Source organism: Stenella coeruleoalba (assembly GCF_951394435.1).
Source record: "Stenella coeruleoalba genome assembly, chromosome: 4".
NCBI lineage: Eukaryota > Metazoa > Chordata > Mammalia > Artiodactyla > Delphinidae > Stenella > Stenella coeruleoalba.
In genome coordinates, this window is record NC_137149.1 from 130041484 (window position 1) to 130069457 (window position 27974).

Genomic DNA, 27974 nt, shown 5'->3' on the forward strand with positions numbered 1-27974 from the left:
TCATCATCACGCCTCACTGACTCACCTTAACTTCTCCTTTAGGCTCTGGGCATTTTGTGATGACACCATCCTAGGAGCATGGGAGCGTGCTCCATGGGCCAGGAGCTCTAAGCACTAAGGAATGTTGCTCAGACCAATAGATACATTAATAGATCAAATACCCAAATTGCCCAGCTACTTTTAGGGCAGTGATTGTCAAACATTTTGATGTTAGGATCCTCTTAAACTCTTAAAAATTATTTCGGATCCCAAAGAGCTTCTGTGTATGTCGGTTGTATCCACTGATATCTCCCATATTAGAAGTTAAGACTGAAACATTTAGAAATATTTATATATTAATTCATTTAAACATAGAAATAACAAACCATCACATAACATAAATAATATTTTTTCTGAAAAATAGCTATGTTTTCCAAAACAAAAAAAAATTAGTGAGAAGAGTGGCATTTTTGTAAATCTCTTTAATGTCTGGCTTAATAAAGGACAGCTGGATTCTCACATCAGCTTCTGCATTCAGTCTGTTGTGCTATTTTGTTTGGTGGAAATGTGGTTTCCGCCACACAGATACATCACACGGATACGTCGTTGGAAAAGAAGGACCCCAAGAACACCCAGGGGTCCTTGGACCACAGTCTAAGAACTGCTGATTTAGGTGATTGAGGAGCTCAAGATGAAGGTGGAAGAGAAAGCATGTGATCCCCAGGTCACTTCCTGCATTGACAAGGAAGCTGCATCTTAGGGCTCTGACAGCATCCAGCCTGGAGCTGGACCAAAAGAGAAATAACAGCAGTGATTGGCCTGTCTTCAGGTCCCAGCCAAGCCCCTTTGGCTCAACTGTCCCCAGCAGTTTGATCCAGCTACAGATATTGTCTGCAGCTTCTATCATGCCCCTGGACTGGACATTTCTGGACGAAGCCTGCATCTGACCCCATACCAGCTGCCCACTGATTTTCAAGCTTCTCTGCTGTGTTGCGTGGTCCCCCCACCCCCTAATGCCACATCAGAATGGTCCTGACTTTGCCTTTTCTCGCTGTTCCAAGCCTCGGCATCTGAGCGTGTCCTGGAAAGGGCTTTGTCCGTGGAGGAAGACAGCCTTGGGTTTCTCCCAGGGTCAGCTCAGGCTGCCCACGCTGGCTTCTGGCTTCCGGTTGGCCACTGACGAACTGTGCGCACTTGGAAAGGCGGGGCAATTATTAATTCATTCAACATGCAATTAATGAGATTCTACCACGTGCCTGGCACAATCCATTTCTCATGCCCAGGCCAGGGTGGGTCAGACCTCCTGAGACAAATCTAGATGAATTAGAAGCTTGATAAATATGAATGATCTCAGTTGATGAAAAATGCACCAAATGATTGTTTCCCTTGATGTAATTACTCGGGTGGTCGCCTTGCCCATGGAGCCTGTAGGGTGTTAAGTCAGCTGTTTGCTGGAAGTTTCAGAAGAGAGTAGGTGGCCGCTGCTGCTGTTTCTTCCCCTTTACTGCAAACAAAGACTTTTAAAAAATGTTATTATGAGGCTTCCCTGGTGGCTCAGTGGTTAAGAACCCGCCTGCCAATGCAGGGGACATGGGTTCAAGCCCTGGTCCGGGAAGATCCCACATGCCATGGAGCAACTAAGCCCGTGAGCCACAACTACTGAGCCTGGGCTCTAGAGCCCGCAAGCCACAACTACTGAAGCCCGCACATCTAGAGCCTGTGCTCCGCAACAAGAGAAGCCACCGCAATGAGAAGCCCGTGCACCACAAGGAAGAGTAGCCTTCACTCGCCACAACTAGAGAAAGCCCACGTGCAGCAACGAAGACCCAAGACAGCCAAAAATAAAATAATTAATTAAAAACATGTTCTTATGTGCGATAAACTGCATCTACTTCAAGTGTAGAGTCCCATAGTTTTGACAGCTGTGTGTGCTTGTGAGACCACCACCGGGATTAAGAATCAGAGCATTTTCCATCAGCCCCCAAAATTTCCTTGTTCCATTGTGTGGTCCATCCCTGACTACATTCTGTGTCCTGGTGACCACTGACTGGCCTGCTGACAGTGTATATTAGTTTGCACTTTCTAGCATTTCATGTAAATAGAATAATACAGGGCGCACTCTGCCTGGCTTCTTTTACTCCACATAATCATTTTGACGTTCATCCCATTGTTGTATGTATCGATAGTTTGTTCTTTTTTATTCCCGAGTAGTCTTTCATGGTTTGGATCTATCATAATTTGTCCATTCCCCTGTTGATGGGTATTTGGATGGTTTCCAGTTTTGAGCAACTGTGGGTGACGCTGCTGGCAACAGGTGTGTACAAGTCTTTGGGTGTTCGTGGGCTTTCGTTACTCCTAATGGGGAGAAATGGCTGGGGCATATGATAGGCACATGCTTAACCCTGTAAGAAGCTGCCAGGCTGTTTCCCAGAGGGATGGTGTGGTGGTGCGTTCCCACCAGCAGTGAAGGAGATTCCTGGTTGTGCCACATCTTCACCAACTTGATATTATCAGTCTTTTAAATTTTAGCCATTCTGATGGGTGTACATACTGGTTTCTCACTGAGATTAAAATTTAAAATTAAAATTAATTTAAAATTAAAATGGGTGTACATACTGGTTTCTCACTGAGATTTTAATTTGCATTTCCCTGGTGACTAATGATCTTCTGAGCGTCTTTTCATGTGTTTCTTGGTCATTCGTATGTTTTGCTTTGAGAGGTGTCTGTCCAAATCTTTTGCCTGTTTTTAATTAGGTGGTTTGTGTTCTTATTATTGAGTTGTATGAGGTCTGTATACGTTCTGGATACAAGTGATTTGTCAGATGTATGGATTGCAAATATTTTCTCTCATTCCGTCCTTGCCTTTTTATTTTCATAACAGTTTCTTTCAATGAGCAAAAGTTTTGAACTTTGGTAAAGTCCAGTTTACCCATTTTTTCTTTTGTTGTTGATGCTTTTTATGTCTTGACTAAGAAATCAAAGTTGCAATGATTTTCTTTGATATTTTCTTCTAGAAGTTATTTAGCTTTAGCTTTTATACTTAGGTCTCATTTCAACAATTATATTTTGAGCCTTTTCCACATAATTTTATATATGGTGTAAGGTAAGGGCAGATGTTAAGTTTCTTCCCCATTTTATCTATTTATTGAAAAGACCATCCTTTCCTCATTGCTTGGGTGCTTTTAACAAAAACCAATTGACCATGGATTGGAGGGTCTATTTCTGGATTCTCTGTTCAATTGACCTATGTGTCTATCCTTTTCCTGTACCACGCTGGTGTGATTCCTATAGCTTTATAGTAAATCTTTGAATCAGGTTGGCTAGGTCCTCCAACTTAGTTCCTTTTTTGTAAAATTGTTTTGCGAGTCTATGTCCTGTTCTAATACGAACACATATTCACTCATTCAATCCTTACAACCCTCTGAAGCAGTATTATTTAATGAGTATCGAACCCATTTTACAGGAGAGGGAAACTGAGGTTCAGAGGGGATGAGTAGCTTTCCTAGGTAACTGAGAGGTGGAAGTGAGGTTTGAACCTGGAGTGTCTGGCTGCAGCGTCCTGGTCTTAACCACTAGGCAGTCCTGCCCTCTATTTTGGGTTCTACCCATTCCCTGTACAGACCTCCACCCCAGCACCTGGGCGGCTGGAAAGAGTTTATCAGTTTCCTTGTCCATCTCCCTGTAAGCCGCAGACTCCATGAAGACAGAGACTGTCTGGATATCCATCACTGTGACTCAGCCCTGGGGGGACCTGATGCAGAGCGGACATTTGGTGAATGTTGGGCGAATGAATGGATGAGTGGGTGGACATCAGTCAGCTCTGGCTGGAGGGCCAGGTCCCCACCAGCCCAAGACCTCAGTTGGGAGCTACTGTCCAGATGAAGAAGTAGAGGCAGAATCCTATGGCCTGGGCTGGCAGCAGGGATGCGGAGGCTGCAGCTTTCCTAGGGACACAAGGATCACCAGGTGTAGGGCTGAACCCCACCTCCAGGTCGCCCCGCACCTGCTGTTGAGACAGAGATGCTTAATATGCTTCTAGGAGGGGAGAGGGGAGGGTGAAGGAGGAGGGGAGGGTCTAGGGCCTGCAGGCACCTCCTCCTGGCCAGTGGCCAGCACAGAGTAGACTGGGGTGGAAAGGGGCTCCGCGAAGCTGCAGGAACAGGTTTCCCTCCGAGAGGGGCAGATTGAGGGGAGGGGCGGCTGGAATGGATGCTGCTGTGCCCACCATGCTGCAGGCCCGCCTCCTCTGGCTCCCATATACCTTCCCCCTCCTCCTCCTGCCCAAGCCAGCGAGGTCGGTGGAGGAGACCCACGGGGCACCTGGCTGTCACTGAGGCCCAGTTCCCTCCCTCTGCGCCCACAGCCTCAGACTCGCACAGCACTGACAACATCACCCGGATTTTTTTCCCAGGCAGTAAACTTCTGTTTTCTGAAGCTGGGCCCCGGCATTTCCCATGGGGGTGATGGTTGTTCGCAGCTAGGGGGGAGCAGTGGGTGGTGTATGGGGGCGTCTGGTCCTGGCATCCGTGATGCCAGGCCAGGTGGGGGCTTGCAAGGGATGGGGAGGGTCCTGCTGATGGAGACATGGGGTTTCCAGGGGCAGGCTGCCCTCGGGGTGCCAGCAGTGGGGCTGCCGGAAGAGTCTCGCTCAGACGCCGAAGGCTGGGACTTAGCCCTGAATCAGGTTGTCTCTGCCAGTGTGGACTTGGGACCTCACTTCACCCAGGGTGTGTCAGGGCCATCTCAGCTCAGGAACTATGTGAGCTGGTTGTTCAAGTTTTAGGAGTTTCGTGAGCCGGTTGTTAAACCATGGGTGGCTTGAAGCCCACAGACTCAGCCACGACTCCAAGTTTTCTCCTCCACACCCCCTCCCCGCCCCCGCAGAGCCAGTGGTCCGTGTGCACCAGCACACCGGAGCCTTAGTTTCGCCATCTGGAAGTGGGGTCACAACCTGTAACTGAGGTCCTGGGTGTGAGGTGCTTGAGATGGAGCGTGGAGCCACATGGAAGGGCGGTTACCACGCTGGCCGACAGGAGTCATCCACTCAGCAGTTGCTGAATAACGTGCTGGGAGTTTATGTCTCCAGGAGAAACCCAGGAAGGGAGCCCCAGAGCCCACAGCAGACGGGGCAGAGGAGGACTCCAGACCTGCCCGGCCCCGCCAGTCCTGCCTGCGGGCGCCTCAGTTTGCTCATCTTTATAATGGGTGCAGGCATCCCTGGGTGGGAAGGGGTGTTGGGTGCAGGGCACCAGGCACGAGACATGGCCTGGGAGACCATGGCACCATCACATCCCGCGGAGGTGCACGTGGTGAAGGCACCTGGGGCCGGCCTGACCCACTTTACCGTGTTAGGAGCACAGGCCCTGGGGTCCACCTGGTGCAGAGAAGCCACCTGTTCCCAGCAGGAGGACAAGTTCAACCCTCAGAGCCTCGGTTTCCCCACGTGGAAATGGCAGAATGCCACAAACTCCTCGGTCTGCCGCGGGCTAATGCACATGGTAGGTGAGGGTCCTAGCTGGTGCCCAGTGAATGTGACCTCCCCAGGACCCAGCTCCCACCAGGCGGTCAATGTGTAACCAGGATGGGAACACTTCCAAAGCCACTCCTTGTCCGCTGCCCGGTGATCCAAGTGGAGCGGCTGTGCCAACGGCCTAAGGCTGGAGAAGGGAGCCGCAGGAAAGCTGGGACTCTTTCTGCCAGGGAGCCAGGCAGCGAGCCTGGTGGCCTAAGGAGCTCCCACCAGCAAAGTGGGTCCCTTGGAGATGACAGCACCAAAACAAGTGGGCCTGCTGTGTGCCGAGTTCCATGCTGAGCCTCCACCCACAGCATCTAATTTCAGATGCACCCTTGTGCCCATTTTACAGGTGAGGAAACCAAGCCTCCAGAGGTTGAGCTAACAATGGTCTGCAGCCAGTGCAGAGCTGGAGCGCCCCTGCCCATCTGCCTGTCAAGCCCATCCCAGGCTGTTTCAGCCCCTCTCAGGGGGGTGCCTCGGCCACACCTTGACAGGATGGACTGTCACCCTCTACCAGACTGTCACCCAGAGGCTGGGACACGGGGTCTTTCAAGAGGACAGGGGAGGTGTGCAGCAACATGGATGGACCTAGAGATGATCATACTAAGAGAAGTAAATCAGACAGAGAAAGACAAATATCATATGATATCACTTACATGTGGAATCTAAAAAATGATACAAGTGAACTTACTTACAAAACAAGAAAGAGACTCACAGACATAGAAAACAAACTTATGGTTACCAAAGGGGAAGTGGAGGGGGATAAATGAGGAGTGTGGGATTAACAGGTACACACTACTATATATAAAATAGGTAAACAGCAAGGTCCTACTGTGTAGCACAGAGATATATGCACATTATATATACTCAATATAAAATATGTATGTAATTTTTTACGTATGTATAACTGAATCACTTTGTTGTACACCTGAAACTAGCATGACATTGTCAATCAACTCTACTTCAATTAAAACAAAAAAATTTTTCTTTAAATAGGAAGGAGTAGGAAGAGCAGGCTGGTTGTCTCCCCCAGGACACGGGACAGACTGGTGGGCGTGGGAGGGGCTGCAAGGTGCCCATTAGGCCGCCTCTCAGTTCCCGCCGCCTAGCATTAGGGCTCAGTAAATACTTCTCGAATAAATAAATGGCCCCGCTGGAGTGCCTAAAGGGTGAGGGTCGTGTTGGGAGTGGAGAGACAGAGGGCTGGCGAGGGCCACGGGGAGCCACATAGGGCTCTAGGGAGGGTTGGGGTACGATGAGTTTTCAGTTTCAGCAAGGTCCCTCTGGTCACCGGGTGGCCTAGGCCAGGATAAAGACAGGAAACCCAAAGGGGAGGAGGCTGCAGATGTCCAGGAGAGAAGTGACGATGGCCCCGGCCAGGGCAGAGGCAGGAGAGGCAGACAGAGGACCCAGCCGGCTCTGCCAAGCATGACCTCAGCACCCAGCTCAGCGCCTGAGCCCCGTCCGTCTACCTGGCGCAGACACGGGCCTGGCGAGGGGACAGATGGACACACTGATGTGACGGAGCCTGAAGGGTGTTCTTGTCACAGTGGCATTTGGCCCCTCTTGCCCGCCTGCCGGCTGGGGCCTGAGGAACTGATACAGAAAGGATGGGGCCCTCGGGAGCCAGGCACTGGGAGGGCAGAAGCCAGCCCCAGCCAGCTGGCCCGGCCCAGACTCAAGCCATCAGTCTAGATCAGCATCAGGCCTCCATCCCCCTCCTCACATTGCGTTCCCCGCCCTGGCACGGGACAGCATATTACAGTTTGCAGAGCCCTCCAGCATGGGCGGCTCTTACCATCACCACTGCACAAACCGGAAAACGGAAGGATGAAATGACAGCCAAAACTGGGTGGGATTCAGAGCCAGGTTCCCCCCAACAGCAAATTCTCCATATCTTAAACCTCTCTCTCTCATTTATTAATTCTTCCCCGCCCCACTTTCTTTTAAAATCCAGACAGTTCTCTGATTTTGTTTGCATGTGTAATAATAATATACTACTAATTGCAGCTAGTGATTTTTAAGCAGCTTCTTGTTGCCTCCTTAAATCCTCCCAATCAACCCTGAGATGACAGTATTATACCCATTTTAGAGATCAGAAAACTGAGGCTCAGAGAATGTCTGTAACTTGCTGAGAATCAGGCAGCCCCACTAAAGTGAGCGCTCTCACTCCCAAACCTCTTAGCACTTTACCAGTGGCTCTCAAACCTCAGGGCATCACTGAAGAACCCATCAAAATGCATATTCCAGGTGCCAGCAATTCTGATCCGTGGGTCTGAGCAGGGCCCTGGGAATCTTCATCTTTAGGAGAGAAGCCCAGGCAATTGTGCCGTGGGGCCTTCAGGAGCTTGTGCTGAAAGCAGGCAGGCTAGGAGCAGGTGGTCTTCTCTCTGTCCCTTTCACCTTGACCCTGTCCCGAGGCCAGCTGCTGGCCTCAGGCCACCTGGCTGCTTTGAGGGGCCTGGAGGGCCATGCTTCAGTCTGATTTGGGGAGTCGTCCCTGCTGTGAGCACAATCCAACCTGGCCTAGCGTCAAACCCAGCAGGCTGACCGGGTCTTGCTGACCACAGGCCAACCCACAGCTGCCCTGCACCCCTGCCAGGCCCATCTGCCCCTGCGCCAGTCAGGCCAACAGCTACTTAGCAGGGGCCCATCTGGGCTGGCGGGGAGGAGCTGGCAGCCACGGTCCGTGGCCTCCCTCGCACCCTGACCCTCCTGGAGCACCCACTGTAGGGGCAGCGCTGTCCCACCCTTACTCTGGCTCCTGCAGCAGCCCCTCAGCCTGCAGAGCTGGGAGCAACCATGGGTCAGGGTTCTGGGGACACAGGGCCATTCTTAGGTGCCCAACCCCCTTCAAGCCCTCTTCTGGGGCCTGCCTTCAAAACCATCATGATCACCATGGAATATTATTCAGCCATGAAAAGGACTGAAGTCCTGGTTCACACTGCCACACGGGTAGACCTTGGAAACGCGATGCTGAGTGAAAGAAGCCAGACACAAAAGGCCACACACTGTATGATTCCATTTATGTGAAATGTCCTTAAAGACAGAAAGCAGACGAGCGTTTGCCAGAGGCTGGGGGGAGGAGGGAATGGGGAATGACTGCTGCTAAAAGGTATGGGCTTCCTGTTTGGGGTGCTGGGAGTGTTCTGGAATAGATAGTGATGATGGGTGCATAACACACTGAATATACTCAAAACCCCTTAAGTATACATTTTGAAATGGTGAGTTTTATGTTACCTGAATTGCATCTCAGTTTTTTAAATGGCAAAGTAAAAGCAACGACAATAAAACCATCATGTTGCCAACGCCTTTCTTAATAGACGAGGAACCAGAGTGAGGCCCAGAGAGAGGAACTGTGTTAGGCAAGTGAGTGGCAGGGATGACACAGAGGCCCCTGCCATCCCCCACATGCCTGGTGAGCGTCTGCTTCTCTGGTATTTACTTAACAAACCCTTTTCAGCAGTTGCCCATGTGCCAGGCCCTGGACAGGGCACAGAAGGGAAGAGCCCATCTATGTTAGTGAGGGATACACATGAGGATAGGAGTGTCATTAAACCCAAGTTGGATCATGACTTCCCAGCTCAAAATGCTATGTGGTTCCTCTTTCACTTAAATAAAATCCTAAGTCTTTCTTTGCAAGGTTCAGGGACCTGGCGCAGCCCACCTCTCTGAGCTCATGTCCTGCCCCTGTCACCAACACACCCTGCCCTCCTTGCTGAACTGCAACAGACCAATCTCTCTCCTACCTCAGGGCTTTTGCATGTGCTGTCCCCCCAGATATCTGTGTGGCTTCCTCTCTTGCTTCCTGCAGGTCTCTGCTCAAATGCTCCTCTTCCAGGAAGTCTCCCCTGACCTCCCCAGCTAAAACAGCACCTCCAACCCTCCCACCCCTTATCATACCTTAGCTTTTATCTTAGCTCTTATCTCCTTCCCAGAAATTTGCTTATTGTCTGTTTTCTCCACTAGAGAGTGAGCTTCTTGTGGGGTGTGTACACTGCTGAGTTCCCAGCATTTGCAACAGTGCTTGGGATACAGTAGGTCCTCAATTAATTTTTTAAATTAAACTTCTTATTGTGATAAAGTATACATAAGATAAAATTTACCACTTTATTTTTAGGTGTACCGTTCAGTGGCATTAGAGTCACAGTGCTGTGCAACCGTCACCACTATCCATTTCCAAAACTTTTTCATCATCTCACACAGAAACTCTGTACTTTTCTTTCTTTTTTGAGTCTTTTATCCAAAGTCCACGTTAAAAACATCACACCCTAGCCAACATTTTCCCTTTAAACTATAACTTAAACCACAGCTCCCCATTAATATTCTTTTGAATAATAAATGGACAGTGAACAGATTTACTGAGTGCCTGCCACATGCTAGGTGATATGTGGGTAAACCTTCCAGCAGCCTTGGGGGGTGTGTATGACCATCTCTGTTTCACAGACGATCAAATCGATTCAGAGAGGTGAACTGCCTTGGCCAAGGTCCTGCAGCCAGTAAGAGTGAGATCTGAGCACAGACCTTCCCCCTTACCAGGCAGCGCCAGAACCATGGAATAACTACACTTTAAGGACCTAACTTCAACCAGCCACAGACCCTCTGGCTGTTCTGTACCCAGGCTTCCCGCTGCTACCCCTCTCCCCAAAGGTCATTATCTGAGCCAAATATTCCCAAACATCCTCAGCTCTGGCTGACTGACTATATTTTATATATATATACATATATACATATATATATTATGGGAACCGTAACTCAAGGTTCCAACATTCCATTTCACCTGGAGCTCTCGGAGCAGGTGCCGGGATAACGGAAGTGTTTTTCTCAGCCTTTAAGATTAATCAGTACTAGGCCCAGTTTAATGTTTACCTAACTTGTCATCTACTGGGTCTCCTGTTTGGGTGCACTTTCCTTTTCAAAAGCTAGCTTGACGGGGTGCCGTTGGATCCAGGACTCACCCGTTTGGCCCTATGGGACATGGAGAAGATGAGATGAGGCACCGTGGGCAAGTTCCCAGCACAGTGCTTGGCCCTCAGGTTCTTGGTCTGTGTTCCCATTGCCTCTTGTCCTCAGAAAAAGAGGAGGTGACCTGCCCCAAGTCACCAGTCAGAAAGAGCTGGAACAGGGACTAGAGCTCGGGTGCAGGGTGGATGTCCCATCAGTGAGCTGGGACCATGGCTCCTGTGTGATTCCAGGGGGCAGCGTGGCCAGTTCCATCTCCCACCTGTGGGCAGCTGGGGCTCGACGCCCCCTTCCTGCCCTAACGTGAGAGCTCCGGCCCCTCACAGGCAGAGCCGGGGTCTTGGGCCTCCGGGGTGCATGGGTGGGAGGTGGAGGGTGCTACATGCCCCACACGAACCCTCCCAAACCTCCCACCAGCCCCTTCACATCTACCTTCATCCAGGTGACCCAGGCACTGTCCAGAGGGACTTGCTTTGGCCCAGCCACGGCATCCCAGCTGTCCCCACCCCGCCTCTGACCCCGGCCCGGGAGCTGCCCTCACCCTCCACCAAGTTCAGGCTGCAGGAGGGAACTTCTCACCAGACCTGCTTGGGGATCGGGGACTCAGGCAGGTCCACGCCTTTCCCATCACCCTCGGAGAGCTAAGTGGCCCCCATCCAGTGCTGAATGTCTGGTCCCAGCTAACGGTCCAGACTCCGAACCAGACGTGGCCTTTCTCCTTCTGCACCTCCACAACAGGGCCTGTTTGTGCTGAAGGCCGACAGTGGGGAAGGGGACGGGGTCCTGCAGCCTCTCGCTCACCACTGGCCGTGAGCCTGCTGGTGGCTCTCCTGCTCTGGGAGAGCCTGGCCGGTGGATATAGCTGCCCGTTTCTCTCACGGGTCCTGCATTGGGTGGTCTGGAAATTTCCTGCCAAGCTACCTCTTGCAGAGCCCTTGACCTGGGCAGTCAGAGCTGTACGTCCAGTGGTTTTCCTCAGCCCCTGGGCACAGTGGCCTCCCTCTGCCGCTTTCTCTTTGCCCGCAGGGGAGCCAGCGGGCAGGACTAAGATGACATAAGCCAGCCTGCTCTCTCCTGTCCCCGGGAAGCACGTGGATAAAAGCCATTCGTCTTTCCACATCCCGGGCAGAGTCAGAGTCCAGACCCTAGACCCCTTTTGCTCTCCGAGTCTCAGGCTGGGGTCTCCTACCTTCAGGAAACATACTTTGGAGCTCTGCGAGGGTCTCACTAGGCTTGGGGAGGGAAGGTGGCACCCTCCCCCATTCCCCTCAAAAGGTGTAAGTGGAAACCCTCCCTCAGCATCTGCTTTCTCCCAGGAAATGTCTTCACCAATCCCCAGCCATCTCTTTTTTTTTCTAATTTATTTTATTTATATTTATTTTTGGCTGCATTGAGTCTTCGTTGCTGTGCGTGGGGGTCTACTCTTCGTTGCGGCGCGCGGGCTTCCCATTGCAGTGGCTTCTCGTTGCGGAGCACGGGCTCTAGATGCACAGGCTTCAGGAGTTGTGGCCCACGGGCTCTGGAGCGCAGGCTCAGTAGTTGTGGCGCACGCGCTTAGGTGCTCCGTGGCATGTGGGATCTTCCCAGACCAGGGCCCGAACCCGTGTCCCCTGCGTTGGCAGGTGGATTCTTAACCACTGCGCCACCAGGGAAGCCCCCCAGCCATCTCTGATTCCTTTAAACGTCTTGAGAAGCACCAGCCTGGGGGTCAAGGTCAAGGGGTAAATCCCAGCCCTGCACACACCAGCTGGGCAGCTTTGGGCAACTTATTAATCCTCTCTGTGCCTCAGTTTCTTCACCTGTACAATGGAAAGAGCACTCGGGTGGCTTCAGCAACACAAGCTGAGACCAGCAGAGTGATTAGGGTTGCCGGGGTGAGCCGTGAAGGGGCAGTGCTGCCGTCAGAGCACAGCGTATACAAGGCACCTTGGCTGGGTGGGGATGGGGTGGGGTGTGGGTGTGAGTCCTACTGAAAAACTAGGCTACAGTCAAGAGCTTTTTCTGATCAGGAAAGTCTTTCCTGTGAAATGACTTCCCTGCCTCCAAAAAAGGGTGATCTACAAAGCAGAGCTGGATGGAATGGCCACGCTCTACCCTGCAGCCCTTCTGTCTCAGTCAGCTACTGCTGCGTAACAGACCCCAGGGCTCAGTGGCTTCAAACAACAAGCGTGCGCTCCTTCCCCTTAGTCTTTAAGTCTACTGGGCGTCTCCTCGTGTATTGGCAGTGCTCATTCTGACGTGTACGGTAGCTATGGGTCAGGAGGTATCTCTGCTGGGCTTGCTGCCGTGTTCGGGGGTGGACTGGCTGTGGGCTGGCCTAGCATGGCCTCAGCTGCACTGGCTCGTCCACGTGGCCTCTCGTCGTCATCCGGCAGGCTTGCTTGGGGTTGTTTCCGTGGCAGAGCAGGGGTCCCAGAGAGAGCAGAAACTGAAGGCCTCTTGAGACCCAGGCTTGGACCGGCACCCCCTAACTTCCTCTGCATTCTGTTGGCCAAAGCAAGTCACAAGCCAGTGCAGAGTCAGGGATGGGCGAACAGTCTCTGTCGCTGGACGGGAAGAGCCCCGGAATCACATTGTATAAGATGTGGATACAGGAAGCCGCTGATGGGGCATGAACGTTAAGTCTGCCACCTTTCCTTGCTCTGCAAGACCCCACTCCTGTTTTACTGTTTCCAGGAGGCCCTCTTGGATCTCACCTCACCCCATCCTGAAGTGGTCACTTCCCCTGGCCACCTCTTCACCTCCTGTGCATCTCCCTGGACCCAGAGCAGCCCTTGAGAACAGGCTCCTTATCCCCAGGGTCCAGCCTGGCCCCTTCTCTCCAAACCCAGAGAAGATGCTGGGTAAGATGCTTGCTCACAGAGTCCCGTCCCAGGCGGACGCTGGGCACACGGAGCCTCCTTCCTCGCACCAAGCTCTTTCATTCAGCAGCAGACAGAACCCGTTTCCTCTCCCACCTCCCTCCTCATCAGCCCTGATGCCTCTGACAATACTAATTAAACGCAGCGATCCCATCAGAAGGATGAAGCTGGGCTTTCCGAGGGCCCTCACTCTGCCGTGAGCTGTGATGCTGATGGATCATTAATGGTGGCGACAGCACTTACAGTGATGAATGGTGAGATGAGCAGGGGGGGCGTCTCCCTGATGAGCAGCTTAATCTCCTCCTCGAATTTGCAGGCCTCTGCCACAATTTCCAGGGAGATTTCCAGTCCACGGAATCCTTTGAATTTTACATAAACCCTAGGAGCACTGTGACCAGGCAGGGATGACAGTTCCTATTTTATGGGTGAGACAGTTAGGGCTCGGAGAGAGCGTGATCTGGATGCGGTCACACAGCTAATACGTACCGAGGCTGGGACTGGAATACCTTCCTCTTGATGAAAAAGACACAAGGGGCACCTGTGAGATCCAAGGGCTGATCCTCCCCACGTGACCCCAGGAGGAGCCGCAGCCCAGGGTGCCGCCTGGGTCTGCAGAGCGTTGCCCGCACAGCCTCTCGCTTCTGCTCTGTTCTCTCCGTGTGTTGGCTGGGGAAGCTGTGACAAACTACTCAGTGGCTTAAAACAACAGAGGTTTCTTCCCCCGAAGTTCTGGAGGCCGCAAGTCTGAAGTCAAGGTACCCGGCAGGGTCGTGCTTGCTCTGAATGCTCCAGGGAAGGATCTGTCTCAGGCCTCTTCCAGCTTCTGTTGGCGGTCGGCGATCCTTGATGTTCCTCGGCCTGTAGATGCGTCACTGCAGTCTCTGCCTGCATTGTCACATGGCCTTCCCCCCGTGTGTCTGTGCGCCCATGTCTTTACATGGCCTTCCCCCCGTGTGTCTGTGCGCCCATGTCTTTACATGGCCTTCCCTCCGTGTGTCTGTGTGCCCATGTCTTTACATGGCCTTACCCCCGTGTGTCTGTGCGCCCATGTCTTTACATGGCCTTCTTCTCAGACACCAGTCGTTGATTTAGGGCCCATAGAATCCAGTATGACCACATCTTAACTTGATCATCTGCAAAGACCCTATTTCCAAATAAGGTCACAGCGACAGGTACCAGGGCTTAGGAAATCCACATATGTTTGGGGGACCCAGTTCAACCCACAGCATGGTCTTTGCCCATCTCTGGCTCTGGCTCTCGCGGTGCACCTGTCACTGGGCTGGTCACTTGGGACACCACCCCTGACTTCTTCCTGAGCCCATGCTGGGCCACAGTGTGGCTTTCTGGCTCCCAAACCAGTTGGCTCTGGGCTTGCACTGTTAGGGCTGCGCCGTACCCAGTCCCAGGGGGTTGACTGCTGCCTCTTTGTCCAGGGGTCCAAGCTGCCCCTTCCAACTCTGCCTTGCCATTTGGGGGACTCCCAGAGCTGCAGCAGAAAGAAAAGGGGACCTCGCAAGTAGAAGGGCACCTTGGGTTTTCATGGGGTTGTCATCACCCACAACAGGGAGACTTGGAGCACCCTCATACGTGGGCCTGGCGGACCTCTCCCAGTGGCTGAGTTGTGACCCTGAGCCTGAGGCATCAGCTGTTTGGCAACTCAGCCCTGTGGTGCAGGGACCGGGACCTGCCAGGGGAATACACTGCAAAAGCCCTGCCCTGAATGGGACTTTGGGCCAGTGCCTCACCTCTTGACCAAGTTCCTTATCTGTAAAGAGAGAGTGATGGTAGGGCAGTGGGCTTGTCCTGAGATTCAGTCACTGGTCCGTGGAGAGCTTTCACCAAAATGTCTTTATTTGCCCTTTATCCTTGAAGTATAATTCCACTGGATACAGAAGTCTGGGTTTACAGGTTTTTAAATTTCCCTCCATCACTTTAAAAGCCTTCGGACCTCTGTTATTTCTGATGAGAAATCAGCAGTTATCTGAGTCTTGGAGCCTCTGAATAGAATATGTGGTTTTTGTTCTACCTGCTTACAAATTTTCATTTTTGTTTTGGCTTTCAGCAGTTTGATGGTTAGCTGTGATTTCTTGGTATTTTTCCTACTTGGAGTTAGCTGAGCTTCCTAAATTTGTAAATTAAAGTCTCTTACCATATTGGAGCATTTTTCAGTCATTATTTCAAGTCTTTCTTCTACTCTATTCTCTCCTCTCCTTCTGGAACTCCAAGTACACGTAGACATTGGATGTTTTCCGGCAGATCCCTGAGGCTCTGTGCTTTATCTTTTTAAATTTATTTTCTCTCTGTTCTTCAGGTTGCATAATTTCTATCGATATATCTTCACGTTTACTAACTCTTTCTTCTGTCATCTCAAATTTCCTGTTAAGCAATTCAGTGATTTTCATATGTGGTATTTTTCAGTTATAGATTGTCCATTTAGCTATTTTTAAAATAGTTTCTATTTCTCTGGTGAAATTTCCTTTCTTTTCATGCAGTGAAAGCAAATTTTCCTTTATATCCTTGGACATAGTTATAATATAAAAATCTGCATTTGCTAATCCCAGGATCCCGGGAACTTCAGGGTCTCTTTCCTTGATTGTCTTTTTATTCAGTATGAGCGATATTTTCCTATTTCTTTGTATATCTTCGTATAGTTTTGGAGAATATCCTGGGTGTTGAGAATGACAATACCGTAGAGACTCTAGATGTTTAGTATGTCCCTCCAAAGAGTGGTTTTGTTTTGTTTTGCATTTGTAAGCAGTTGACTTGGTTGAACTCAACTTCGAACTCTGTCCCAGCACAAATCCTGGTTCATGTCTTTTAGCCTTAGCAGCTCTGCCTGGAGTCTATCGTGTGTACGTGTGCAGTTTGCAGCCAGCTAAAGATTGGGGCAGAGTTTATGTGTTGCATTTGGGGACTGCTCTTTAGACCCCATTTCCAGGGTTAAATACCTCATTTTACAGCTACTAGGATTTCCCCAGATTCTGTCTTCTGGTTTAGAGAGCCTAAAGGATGACTTTCTATCTGAGTTTCAGTAGCCACGTGGCACAGACTGGGACCTGTCCTCAGGCTGAAAGCCGTGAAAATAAGAAGCTCACCCAGTGTTGCCTCTTCTTCCAATTGCTGTCTCCCCTGCAGGGCCTGACCTCTAATGAGGGGCACATAGTGGGCATGAGATCACAGTTGTAGGAGAGACTACTGTACTGGGGGGCAGGAGGGCTCTCCAGGAAGTCTTCCTGGGGGAGGTGGTATTGAGGCTGGAGATGTGTCAAACATTCCAAAATGAGAGCATGGACTTTCCAATTGCATGATTTTACTGATGACAACTTCCAGCTCTCAGGGGAGGTAACTTTTCCTAAGGCAAGCTCTAGAAGACACTTCCTGTAACCATGAATGGATGTTAAATACCCACCAGCCCCTTCCTGGGATGGAGGAGCAGTGCCCTGGCCTGAGGTCTGTAGTTGCTCTGCAGATGTTTGCAGAAGGGGGCTGGAGGGGCTGGTGGTCAGGACTCCCAAACCTGTACAGGGAGGTTGAATCTCAGATTTATCTGGCACATTTCTGAGCTGGCAGCTGCCACTCCTGTGGAGGCCAGAAGCAAAGATGAGAAAAAACGTTGACTTTCTGTCTGGTAGATTTTGGTCATTCATCATTCCTTGGTGTTACGGTCCTTCAACCCTCCCAAACCCTCTCACCTCCAACATCTCTCTTGAGTTTCTAATCACGGGAAGACTGTACTATAGCCATGCTACAGATGACAGCACTGAGTCTCGGAGCAGGGAGGTAGCCCACCCAAGGTCACACAGCCCCGGCGCTGAAGCCAGGACTCCAACCCAGGACCTCAGATGGTCCATGAACAGCTCAGGGGGTTGTCACTGTGGACGGGCCTCCATCCATCTCCTCAGTTGCCAATAGAAATGATAGTCATATCTCCCTCAGGGGCTGGCATGAGGTTCAGAGGAGGCGATGGATATAAAACTGACATATAAATTGTAAATTGCCTGCAGGTGTTATTGTCTGTTACTGTGGTAGCTGCCCAGCACTTATGGACCACATTTGCTCTGGATACCAGTGGTTACATGGGCGTTTTAATTTAATAGCATTGTTATTTTTCCATCATAAAAATAATATATATTTTTAATAATATATATAATGCATATGTCCAAACTCATTAAATTGCATACATTAAAAATGTGCATTTTTGTGTATATCAGTTATACCTCAGTAACCTTATACCAGTAAGCTATTAAGAAATATACATTCATTACAGAAGATCTAGAAAACATGGAAACATAGAGAAGGAAAAAATATTTTCTTTCAACCACCCTAAAGCAATCTCTGTTTAACGTGGTAGAAAAGTCTCTCCCAGCTTGTTTTCCCTCTGCCCAGTTTGTTTGCTGTGCAACATGGCTGTGATCACTGGTCTATATAATTAAAGACATTTTACATACAGTTTTATATCCTGCTCTTCCCCCCTAAGGGCGTGCTGACATGAAACAGCAAGAACCAGAGCCACGGGCAGGAACCCGGCACTGCTGGGCTGTGCCTCCGGCTGTGCCCCTCCTGTGTCCCTGGGCCAGGCAGGCTGCCCACGCAGGGACAAGTGTCAGGCAGCCGGGCCAATTCCACACTCAGAGAGCAGCTCCGTGATCCCAAAGAGCGGCTCTCCTTGTTTTTTATTCCCTTTATTTTCAAGTTTAATGAAACGTGCTCTTATCCTGATCAGTGAGTACATCCAGCCCGTTATCCTGCTCCTGAACCACCTTCCCTCTGACCTCTTTCCTTTCGCCGTCAGAGTTGGCATTTACCTGTGGCTCAGAGGCCAGCGCGGGTCAGGAGCTGCCTCTGAAGGCGTGTGATTGGAGAAGGAAAAGGCATGTATGGAATAGCAAATAGGACTGGGAAAACCACTGGAGGCTGAGAGAGCAGTTCTTGAGACAGAAGGTAGCTGGTATTCTGAGAATCAGCGAGGAGCCTGAGTCCGAGTGGGAGAGCAGGGCTGAGAGTCGTAGGAATTGGGGTGGGGATCCGTTACCGTTCATTGAGTTAAAACACGGGGCATTCAGCACTAATATTTTTTGTCACGCATCTGCCAACCCCGCCGATCTAGGCTTGGCTGGACTGGGTGACCAGGCCGCTCAGCTGGGCGACTTTGCTGCGGGCCTGGGCAGGTCCTCCTCCGGGGCCGCGGCAGAAGCGCAGGACAGCGGCTTGTCTGCTGGCGTCCCGCAGGCCAAAGCCCATCACAGGGCACGGTACCCGGCCCAGGGTGGGAGGCAATGCCAAGTGCCAGGGGCGAGTGCGGGGCAGGGTGAAGTTTTGGGCTCCTGACGTGGCCTCCCTCGGGGGGCCACAGGTCACTCAAGGCTTTAGATACTCTGAAGACCTTCGCTTTTCCTCTGTCGGTGGGGAGCCTCTGGAGGGGTCCGAGAAAGCTCCCTATGGCTGCTCTGTGGAGGCCAGCTTGTGTCTGGGCCGGGAGAAATGGAGGGGATCGGATGGGAGACGGTTGCAGTCGTCCAAGCGAGAGGCGGGAGAAGTGATGGAATCTGGATGTATCTTGAAGGTTGAGACAATAGGACTGGATGTGGAGGGTGAGAGAGAGAGAGGGGAGAGTCACGGTGACCCAAAGGCTCGAGCCCGAGCCAGCGGGAGGATGGAACTGCCTTCATTTGAGGCAGGGAAGGATGCAGAGGAGGGGGTCTGAGCAGAAATACCCCATGAGTCGGGGTGGGGGAGGGGTGAACCATCATCCTGGCGGCTGGAAGGAGGACACAGTATGAGAACCTGCCTGGGGCTGCCGGGAGGAGTAGTCAGATGTGTGGTTTGTTTGAAAGTAGATCCATTGTGCTGAAGCGTTTGGTGCCTACAGGGTCCAGGCCAGGAATGTGAAGGTTACGGGGGAGCTCAGTGGAGGCAGGGAGGAGTACAGTTGGTCTCTGTGGCCCCCAGAGTTGGGCTAGTGAGTGTCAGATTTGCATCCCAGTCACCTGGTCAGCACACGAGGAAACCCCAGACTGCTTCAGGAGGAAGGGGAGCAGGAAGGAAGGAAAGACACCCGTGAACGGGTCTCTGTCCCACGGCCAGCGGGGAGGGGGCCGGGCCCCTGCTATCCGCTGGGGGCCCTGGGGCTGGGCGCGCAGCTCTGGCCACCTGCACAGCACTGGGTCCTAATGAGCCACATCCTCCTGTCTCTGTTCCACCACAGCCGATATCATCTCTACCGTCGAGTTCAACCACACGGGGGAGCTGCTGGCCACCGGCGACAAGGGTGGCCGGGTCGTCATCTTCCAGCGGGAACCGGAGGTGCGGCGGGGCCTGGTGGGAGGGGGACTACGGCTCAGCCCGGGCTTTAACCCGCAGGGGGCCTCTGGGCATCCAGCCTGGGAAAGGGCGCCGCGGCACGCAGGGATGGGACCGGGCAGGCCCAGGGAAGGGAGTCCACCGGGTCGACTCACAGCGCCATATTCTGATCCCCCTCTGCTGAGTGGAAGTTTGCTGATTGGTCACTGTGTCCTAGACCCTGGAGAAACAGACTCCTGATTAAACTGCCCTCTGCCTTGGAGAGCTGGTGCTGTGCGGCCAGAGCCGGGTGGAGGGGAGGACGGACCCTTCTGCAGCTGTGGGTGGCCCTCTGTCTGGGGTTGGCGCTTTTGCTCAGCCCCGGGCCTTGCCCCAGTGAGGTCTGCTGTCTGGAACAGCCTACCCGAGGCAGTGTTTCTGAACCACTGGAAGAACCTGGTGCTTAAAAGACCCCATTTGTTGAGCACCTACTACATGCAGACTCCTCACTTCGTTTTCCACGTGCTTTTCCCAGTTACTCTTCACTGCCCACCTCTGAGGGTGGGGACTCACACCCCGTTTCATAGATGAGGACGCCTGCACAGTCACCCAGCTAGTGAGCAAAGACCAGGGATGGAAACCAGGACTGGGTGTGGTCTGTCACTCACATACCACCCTGCCTTTCAGGGCTGGGATTAGATGCTGAAGACAGGATCTAAGGTGACACCAAGGTCGGGGGAGGAGGGGAAGGGGGGAAGGAGGATAGGGGAAGCAGGACGAGGAACAGAAGGAGAAGAGGGGGCAGGAGGGAGGATGAAGGGGGGAGAGGAGCTGCAGTAGCATCCTCCCCACAGCTGATGTTCCCTGAGCTCTGACTTCACCTGTGTTCACTCCCATAACCCTCCCTCGTGACAGCCCTCGTGGTACCATTAGGTGCTACCGTCATCCTCATTTTACAGATGAGGAGATCAGAGCTCAGAGGGTTGCAATAACTTACCAAGAACACAGAGCCAGAAAGCAGGTAGCTGAGAAATTGCTTATCTAATGAGCCCAGTACTGTGAGCAGGACCAGAGGATCCCACTGGGGATTGCAAAGCCAAGCCTTCTTTTTGCCAAATTGCAGAAGGAAATTAAATGGGTAGATGCGCAAGTGTCTCAGTTTTGAATATTTCTCGTTTAATTTTTTTCTTAATTCTGGTCCCACTGACCTTCTCCATAGCCAGTGCTTACAGGAGATGAAGTGAATTAGAGGCAAAAATAATGAAGAACTTTAAAGCTTTCCAAAAACACAGCAGGAAAAGAAATATATGAATAGATACTTTTGAAAAACCAACAGAAAACTTGAAATTGTGCTTGGTTGACTACCTTTGTTTTGCTCCCAGGCAGTTTTAGTTGTAGTTTCGTGTTGTCATAGAAACTTGAATTGTCTACCAGGAAGGGGTCCCTGGTACCTGCGATGGACTCACCACCTCACTATCTTGGGGGCTCCACCAGGAGGTCCTTACTATAATGAGCTTGGCTGACTAAACCAGAAGGGGACCCGCTCAGGAAAGCTGGGGGGAGGACACCCTATCCTAGTCTATCCCGATGTCTGTCTGACATTGCAGGGCATCTGGCCCCAATGTTAAATCTGCTCCAAAACGCATTCATTCCTCGAGTCAGACCCAAGTTGGACACAAGGATGCGGGAGCAGATCAGAGCCTTGGCCTTGGTGCCAGACAGACCTCAGTGGCATGAGTGACAGCACTTTGTGGACAGGTGGCTTCGGGGTGGGGGGCGCGGGGGTCGACTCACCTCTGAGCCTCTGCTTGCTCATCTGTAAAGTGGGCGGAGTCATGGTGCCCATCACAGAGGGGCGTCGAGGATAGAATGAGAGGAGACGTGAGCAGCACTCAGCTCAGTGTCCTGTGTACAGTAGGTGCTCAGTAAACACGCGCTGGCGTGGTTGCCCTTGTGCTCGCTTACTGGACGGAGGAGGTGATGGAGCTCGGCCCTGGCTGCACAGCAAGGTACCGGCCATTTAAAAAGCAGAGAGTTTCCTTGGACCCTTGCTCGGATGCCCGGACGCCATGGCTGTTGCAGGCCCTGCATGGGTCGGACCAGTCCCGTCCCTGTCCCAGTGCCGGCGTCCGCCCCGCCTCACCATCCTGGAGCTCAGGGTCTGGTTTCCTTGCAGAGTAAAAATGCGCCACACAGCCAGGGCGAGTATGACGTCTACAGCACTTTCCAGAGCCACGAGCCGGAGTTCGACTATCTCAAGAGCCTGGAGATAGAGGAGAAGATCAACAAGATCAAGTGGCTCCCTCAGCAGAATGCCGCCCACTCCCTGCTGTCCACCAACGGTGAGGCGTGTGCGCGCGCACGCGTGTGCACGTGTGTGTAGGCATGCGTGCTCTTACGCACACGTACTGTAGCAATGTGTCATCAGATGCCATGTTTCACCTCACTTACATGGTGAGCTTTTTCCTAGGTCTTTAGAACTCCTGAAAAATAGTATTTTGAGCAGCGGGTAAATTCCATGCAGTGAATACACTTGCTCACCCTCTCCTGGTGGTCGGACGGGGGCTTATTCCCTCTGCTGTAACTAGCAGCTCCTTGAGCATGTCCGTGAATACTTTAATTTGGGGACGGACAAAGGAGGCCAGGTCAGGGAAAACAGTCAACACTCAATTCAGACTTGCCTCTTTATCCACAACCCCCAGAATCCCAGACCACCCCAGAGTGGAGGGTGTCACTGGGTGATCTGGGGTCCTCAGTGGATGGTACAGGAGGAGCGCTGGTTGCCTGGTCGCTGGCCATCTGCCTCTGGGAGATGGTACGCATCCCCAGGGAGGCCCCCAAGGAGGCTCCCGGCCAGACCCCTGCTTTGCTGCGGTCCACTCAGAGGCTGCGGTTCCTGGGGCCATCTGGCCTCTGCCGGCAGTGGGCCTGGAGCCAGAGGCCCCGCTTCCCTCCTTCACCTCTCAGCCCCATCATAAAAGGCGCCTGGGGCGGGAGCTAGGAGGGTCCTGGCTTCTGTCCCAGCCTGGGGACCTTGGGGAGTGGCCTTGCTTCTCTGAGCCTCAGTTTCCTCACCTGTGCTCCCTCTGGAGTTGCAACAAGGGTGGAGGGAGGTGTTGCCCACCCAGCACCCCAAGGCCAGCCAGTACTGCTCCAGGGTGGATGAGTCTTATACGATGATGCCACCTGCCTACCCAAGGGAGTCAGACTCCTTAGGGCGGTCTTCACGGCATCCCTGAAACCGGTCAGACTCAAGCCACCACCCCATCTCTGTGTCCGAAGGCCGGCTCTCCCTGCCCCCACCTGGCCAACACCCCGCCTCACCCCTTAGGCCTCCGCTGGGTGTCAGCTCCCACTGAGCCTTCCCTGACCATTCAGCAGAGCGAGGTGTCCCTCCCGTGGGCCTTCCCACCCCTGCCGACCCTCCAGGGCTTGCCCTATGGAGCTCCTGCCATTCTGATTGTCTGTGTCCCCTGAGGGGTGCCTGGCACGGAGTCATGTTCAGCAAACCCCGTCTCAGAGGCAGAGGGGCCCTTCCCAGGCGCTGGAACAGAGGCAGTGAGCGGTCCCCCACCAGAATAGGTCACCCAGGGCAGGAACCCCTAATGCAGTCAACACCCTGGCCCTGCTGCTTCCTCTTCTGAACCTGACGGCTGCTCTTGCCTCATAGGGTTTTGGGGAAGCTGGAAGGAAATGACATCGTCAGGAGCTTAGAACAGGGCCGGCGTCTGAGCCTCGTTCACGTGTTGCTTTTTTGTTTTTAATCATTTAACAGAGTGTCGTTCTCTGCCTGCCTCTTCGGAGGAAAGGGCAGCTTCAGGAATTTCCTAACACCCACACCCTCAAAGCTTCCCGCCCCCAGTTTTGAATCCCAGCTCCACCCTTTCCCAGTAGCCTGTCCATGGGCACCTGGCAAGTGTTTAATTGATAGCAGTTTCTCCCCTTCCTCCTCAGGAGCATGGAGGTGATTGTTTTGGGTGCTGTACTAAGAACTAACAGGATGGGTGTATGTGTGTGTGTGAGCGTAGACAGATATGGATATAGACGTAGACTTAGATATAGATATATAAGCAGAGGTTTATTTTCAGGAATTGGCATGCCTGATTGTGGAGGCTGGCAAGTCCGAAATCCGCAGGGTGGGCTGGAGACCCAGCGAAGGGCCTGGGAGTCTGAAGGCCATCTGCTGGCAGAGCTCCCTCTTCCTCAGGGGACCTCGGTCTTTTTTCTCTAAAGCCTACAGCTGATTGGAGGAGGCCCACCCACATGGTGAAGGATAATCTGCTTTAGTCCATGGATTTAAAAGTTAATCTCATCTTAGAAAATACCTTCAGAGTGACATCCACACATTTGACCAAATACTGAGTAGCGTGGCTTAGCCAGGTTGACATCTAAAATGAACCATCACAGCTGGTAAAGGTTACTCTTTTGATGTTCTTGGCAGGATTCCAGAGAAGTGAGGCTTCCGGAGAGCTGAGTTTCTGGATGGGCGGGATGCATCTCAGGAAATAGGATGCCAGTGAAGTGTAAAGAACAGGAAGCTTCATTAGTACAGTTTTTGCGGAAATTAGTTGAAAGACTGATAACTGCCCTTGAAAGGGTCATGCCCTTTGACCCAACAGTTTCACCTTTGGGATCCATTGTGAGGAGCTCGAGCATGACGACAAACGTTCCCTTTGCAAAGATGTTCGTAGCGTCAGTGGACAGAAGGAGTCAAATTAGAAAGAAACTTCATGTCCAAGAACAGGATAAGGTTAAGGAGCTTGTGGGTTGAGGCACCCTTATCTAGCAGACTCGAGTGGGTACTCCATTCTCCATCTCGTGTTCATCATGTGTCTTGTTTCACTTTGTTCTATTTTTAAAGATAAAACTATCAAACTATGGAAGATTACCGAACGTGATAAGAGGCCCGAGGGTTATAACCTGAAAGATGAGGAGGGGAAGCTTAAAGACCTGTCCACGGTGACGTCACTGCAGGTAAGATGTGGCACACGGACAGTTCCGGCAAGCGAAGAGCAGTTTGTGCTTTATTACACAGCGAGGATTTCAGGACTGGAAGGGCCATGGCGATCTGAACCACGGTCAGGTTCCGATCCAGAACTTTAAGAAGCCGGGCTGCTTACTTGCTGGGTGGCCACCATCATTTTCCTGCTCTGTCCCTCAGTTTCCTCCCCAGCAAAGCAGAGAGGATCATCTTTCTTCTGGAAGTCCGGTGAGGATGAGGCAAGGTGATGCGTGTCCATGAAGCCCTTTTCAGCTGCACCCGAGGCTGGAGAGCAGGTTCTCTAATCCCTTGTTATACAAATAGGGAAACTGAGGCCCAGAGAGAGGCAGCAGCTCTCCCAGAGCAGCTCAGCTGAGCAAGTGGCAGAGCCAGGAGGAGAACCTGTGAGCGGAGCGTTGTGGGTTCCCGGCCCTTTGCCGAGGGTCAGAGGGACACCCAGAACTTGTGATTCTTGCAGCCTTTATGAAGGCTCAGTGCAAAGATTGCCTTGAGGTAAGAGCGGCCTGGAAGGGTTAAGTGGCAGAGCCGTGTGAAGGCAAGCTTTTGCTCCCAACGCGATGAAAAGCAAAAGGACTCATGTTTTTTGCTGGGAGGCTGGGAGATATGAAAGAGTTCTGGAGTCACAGGACCCGGGTTCAAATCCTGCCTCCGCCGTGTCCTGGTGGTGTGACCCTGGGCAGGGCTCTTGGCCACCACGAGCCTCTGATTCCTCATCTGGAACAAGAACAGACACTTGAGCATGTGTCTCCCAAGCACTCTGGCTATAAAATCATTCAGTCCTCAGCCACATCCTATGGTGGGTATGTGATTGTCATCCCCATTTTACAGATGAGGAAACTGAGAGCTGGATCCAAACCCAGGGAACTCTAGCTCCACAGTCAGCATCAGCATCCAGTCTCCTCCGTGAAGTGGAAGTGAAGCTCCTGCCTCCCAGGGCAGCCATGGGGATGGTTAGCGGCTTCTCGCGGGAAGCACATGAGGCCGCCTTGTCCGTCGCTGGCTTCCAGAACCGTGCCTGGAAGAGGGTGGGTGCTTTCAGCCACCCATGTGTTTGCTGGAGGTGATGCCAGCCCTGCTCTAGGCACCAGGAGGCCACAGTGAATGAAGAGTCTGGGGGCAGATCCCGTCTAAGCCTGGGACAGGTCCTGCTCAGGGAGGGGGCCTGAGTCCCAAGACTGAACGAGGATGAGTGTCGGGAGGTGACTGCGCTCTTCGGCAGATTTGAAAGGTCTGAGTTCACATCACACGGGATGCTGTCTCCCTGGGTTCCTACCGTGGCTGTGTTTGCTGCTCCGAGCGGCAGTGGTGCTGCCTGGTGCCGTGGTGGTGCTAAGGCCCCTCCAGGCTCCCAAACTGCTCACAGACCCACCACCGCTGGTCAGATGGCTGTGGCCATTTCCCTGCTCTGTGCCTCAGTTTCCTCACCAGCAAACAGGAGATAACGACTCATTTTCTCTGCAGCGGCTTAGCAAGCGCCCCGCACTCAGCACCCAGCCGACTGTCATAAATATGAAATGGCAATCAATGTCGTTCCCAGAAGGAGGAATAAATGTTTAAACACATTGGCCTCTAAATGACTGGCAAATTGCACAAATAAATTCTGAGAAAGCAGGGGAGCCAATTAGCTTTGACATTGAATAACGGGAGTGAGGGTGCCTCCCCGCTCCCCCCACCTCCAAGCCCCAAGAAAGTTTATGAGGGTTTCATCTGGTGGGAGGAGGCAATTATCACCTCTTGATTGGCCTGGCATTTGCGGCAGAGCCAGTGGCCCATGGGAATCTTGTTTATTTCCCACCCAGCGTCTGAGATTTTTCTCTGTTATGTCACACACATCCCAAAATGGCACTTAACTGTAAACTAAGGCTGAAGGAGAAGAAAGGGGGAAAGAACGTGGGTGCCTGGGTCTTTCCTCATCCAGCCTCTCACCTTGTCTCCTCCCCAGTTCACCCAAGCCTCCCGAACCCTGGGAAGCTCTCTACCTAATCTGGGCCATTTGTGCTAGAGGCAGCTATTATTTACCAAGAACCTGCTCTCTGCTAGGCCCTGTGCTAGGTCTCTGGGATCCCAGAGCTGAGCAAGGTGAGATTGAGTGCCTACCCCCGAAGTGTGCCCAGGCCCCCAAGGAAATAAGACATGGAGTCACCCCCACACTGGAGGTCAGCTCTGTGACACAGGGACACACAGGAATGCCTTTCTCTACTTTATTTGGTGAACTCCTATTCATCCTTTAAAACCCTATTAGCCTCCACCTCTGAAAGTCTTTCCTACACAAGCCAGATGAATCCTTATCCTTCTCTGTGCCCTCTAGCCTTTTGCATCCCACACTGCTCTGTCCTTAGTGTCCATGTGTCTGTCCTCCTGTCCTTCACCTTGACTACACTGTACCTTCCGGAAGAGCGTGGGTGCGGGGAAAGTTTTATTCACGAAACCTCCAAACCTTCAGGGCAGGTTTCTCTTCCCTCTTCCTCTCCTCTTTTTGCTTTCTGGCTTTGAAATATGGTCTGGGGATGGCGGTGCATGGCTGGAGCACTGGGTGAACAGTTCCAAGGCTGCCAGGGGAAAACAACGTTGCCGGAAGGAGGGGGGAGCAGACTGAGATGCTGAGACTTTGCTAGGCCAGCGATGCCCTGACCTTCTCCAGGAGCAGGTGTGGCTTGAGAGAGACTCCAGGGATCCCCAGGGCAGGTGGTGGCCACGCCCTGAGGGAAGGGAAGGCAAGATTCAGAGCTGACGTAGAATATCTGACACCGGTGGACATGCGGAAGGCCCCATAGAGGGGCCCAGACACACCAACACTGACACGCGAGCAGACAGTCCCGAAGCACAGACTCAACACAAGAACCACCCAGAGCCAGGTGCATACACACACATGCACACTCGGGCACATGCATATGCACACTGACACACTCATGCATGCACACCCAGGCTCACACACCCGCACAGGCTCACACTGGGCGCCCTGGTACATGAGAACATATGGCGGCTGCAGAGCTGCCTTGTACCAAAAGGAATGCTTAGTGCGTGCCCACCCCGCCTGCAGCACCAAAGCTGTCACCTCCCATCTCAGCTGTCCCCCAGGGAGGGACATAGCTCATTTGTTCATTGACTCACCCATTCACTCATTCACCTGAAGACCTGTCTGTGCTGGGTCCTGGGCTGAGTACCAGAGATACAGAGATGAACACAAGAAGACACACAGCGCCCCTAAGTGCTGCCCAGTCCATTGGGGAAACAAACAAGAAGACAACAACTTACCACGTGGTCAAGGCCATAATGAGGGATTACAGGGCCTTGGGAGCCCCAGGGAGCCCCAGGCCCAGCCTAAGAGTAGGTGTGTTTGGGGGAGGTCCCCTGGGAGAAGGAGACTCTCTAGGGT

The 27974-nt window shown here is 52.4% G+C and overlaps 1 protein-coding gene across 1 annotated transcript in view; it reads left to right on the forward strand.

Moving 5' to 3' along the window:
- Positions 1-27974, forward strand: part of PPP2R2C (protein phosphatase 2 regulatory subunit Bgamma) — a 138964-nt gene that overhangs the window by 65512 nt on the left and 45478 nt on the right. The window contains exons 2-4 of the mRNA XM_079921142.1: positions 19523-19620; positions 21773-21938; positions 24458-24570. Coding sequence (XP_079777268.1) covers positions 19523-19620; positions 21773-21938; positions 24458-24570 — 377 coding nt within the window. The remainder of the gene's footprint in view (positions 1-19522; positions 19621-21772; positions 21939-24457; positions 24571-27974) is intronic.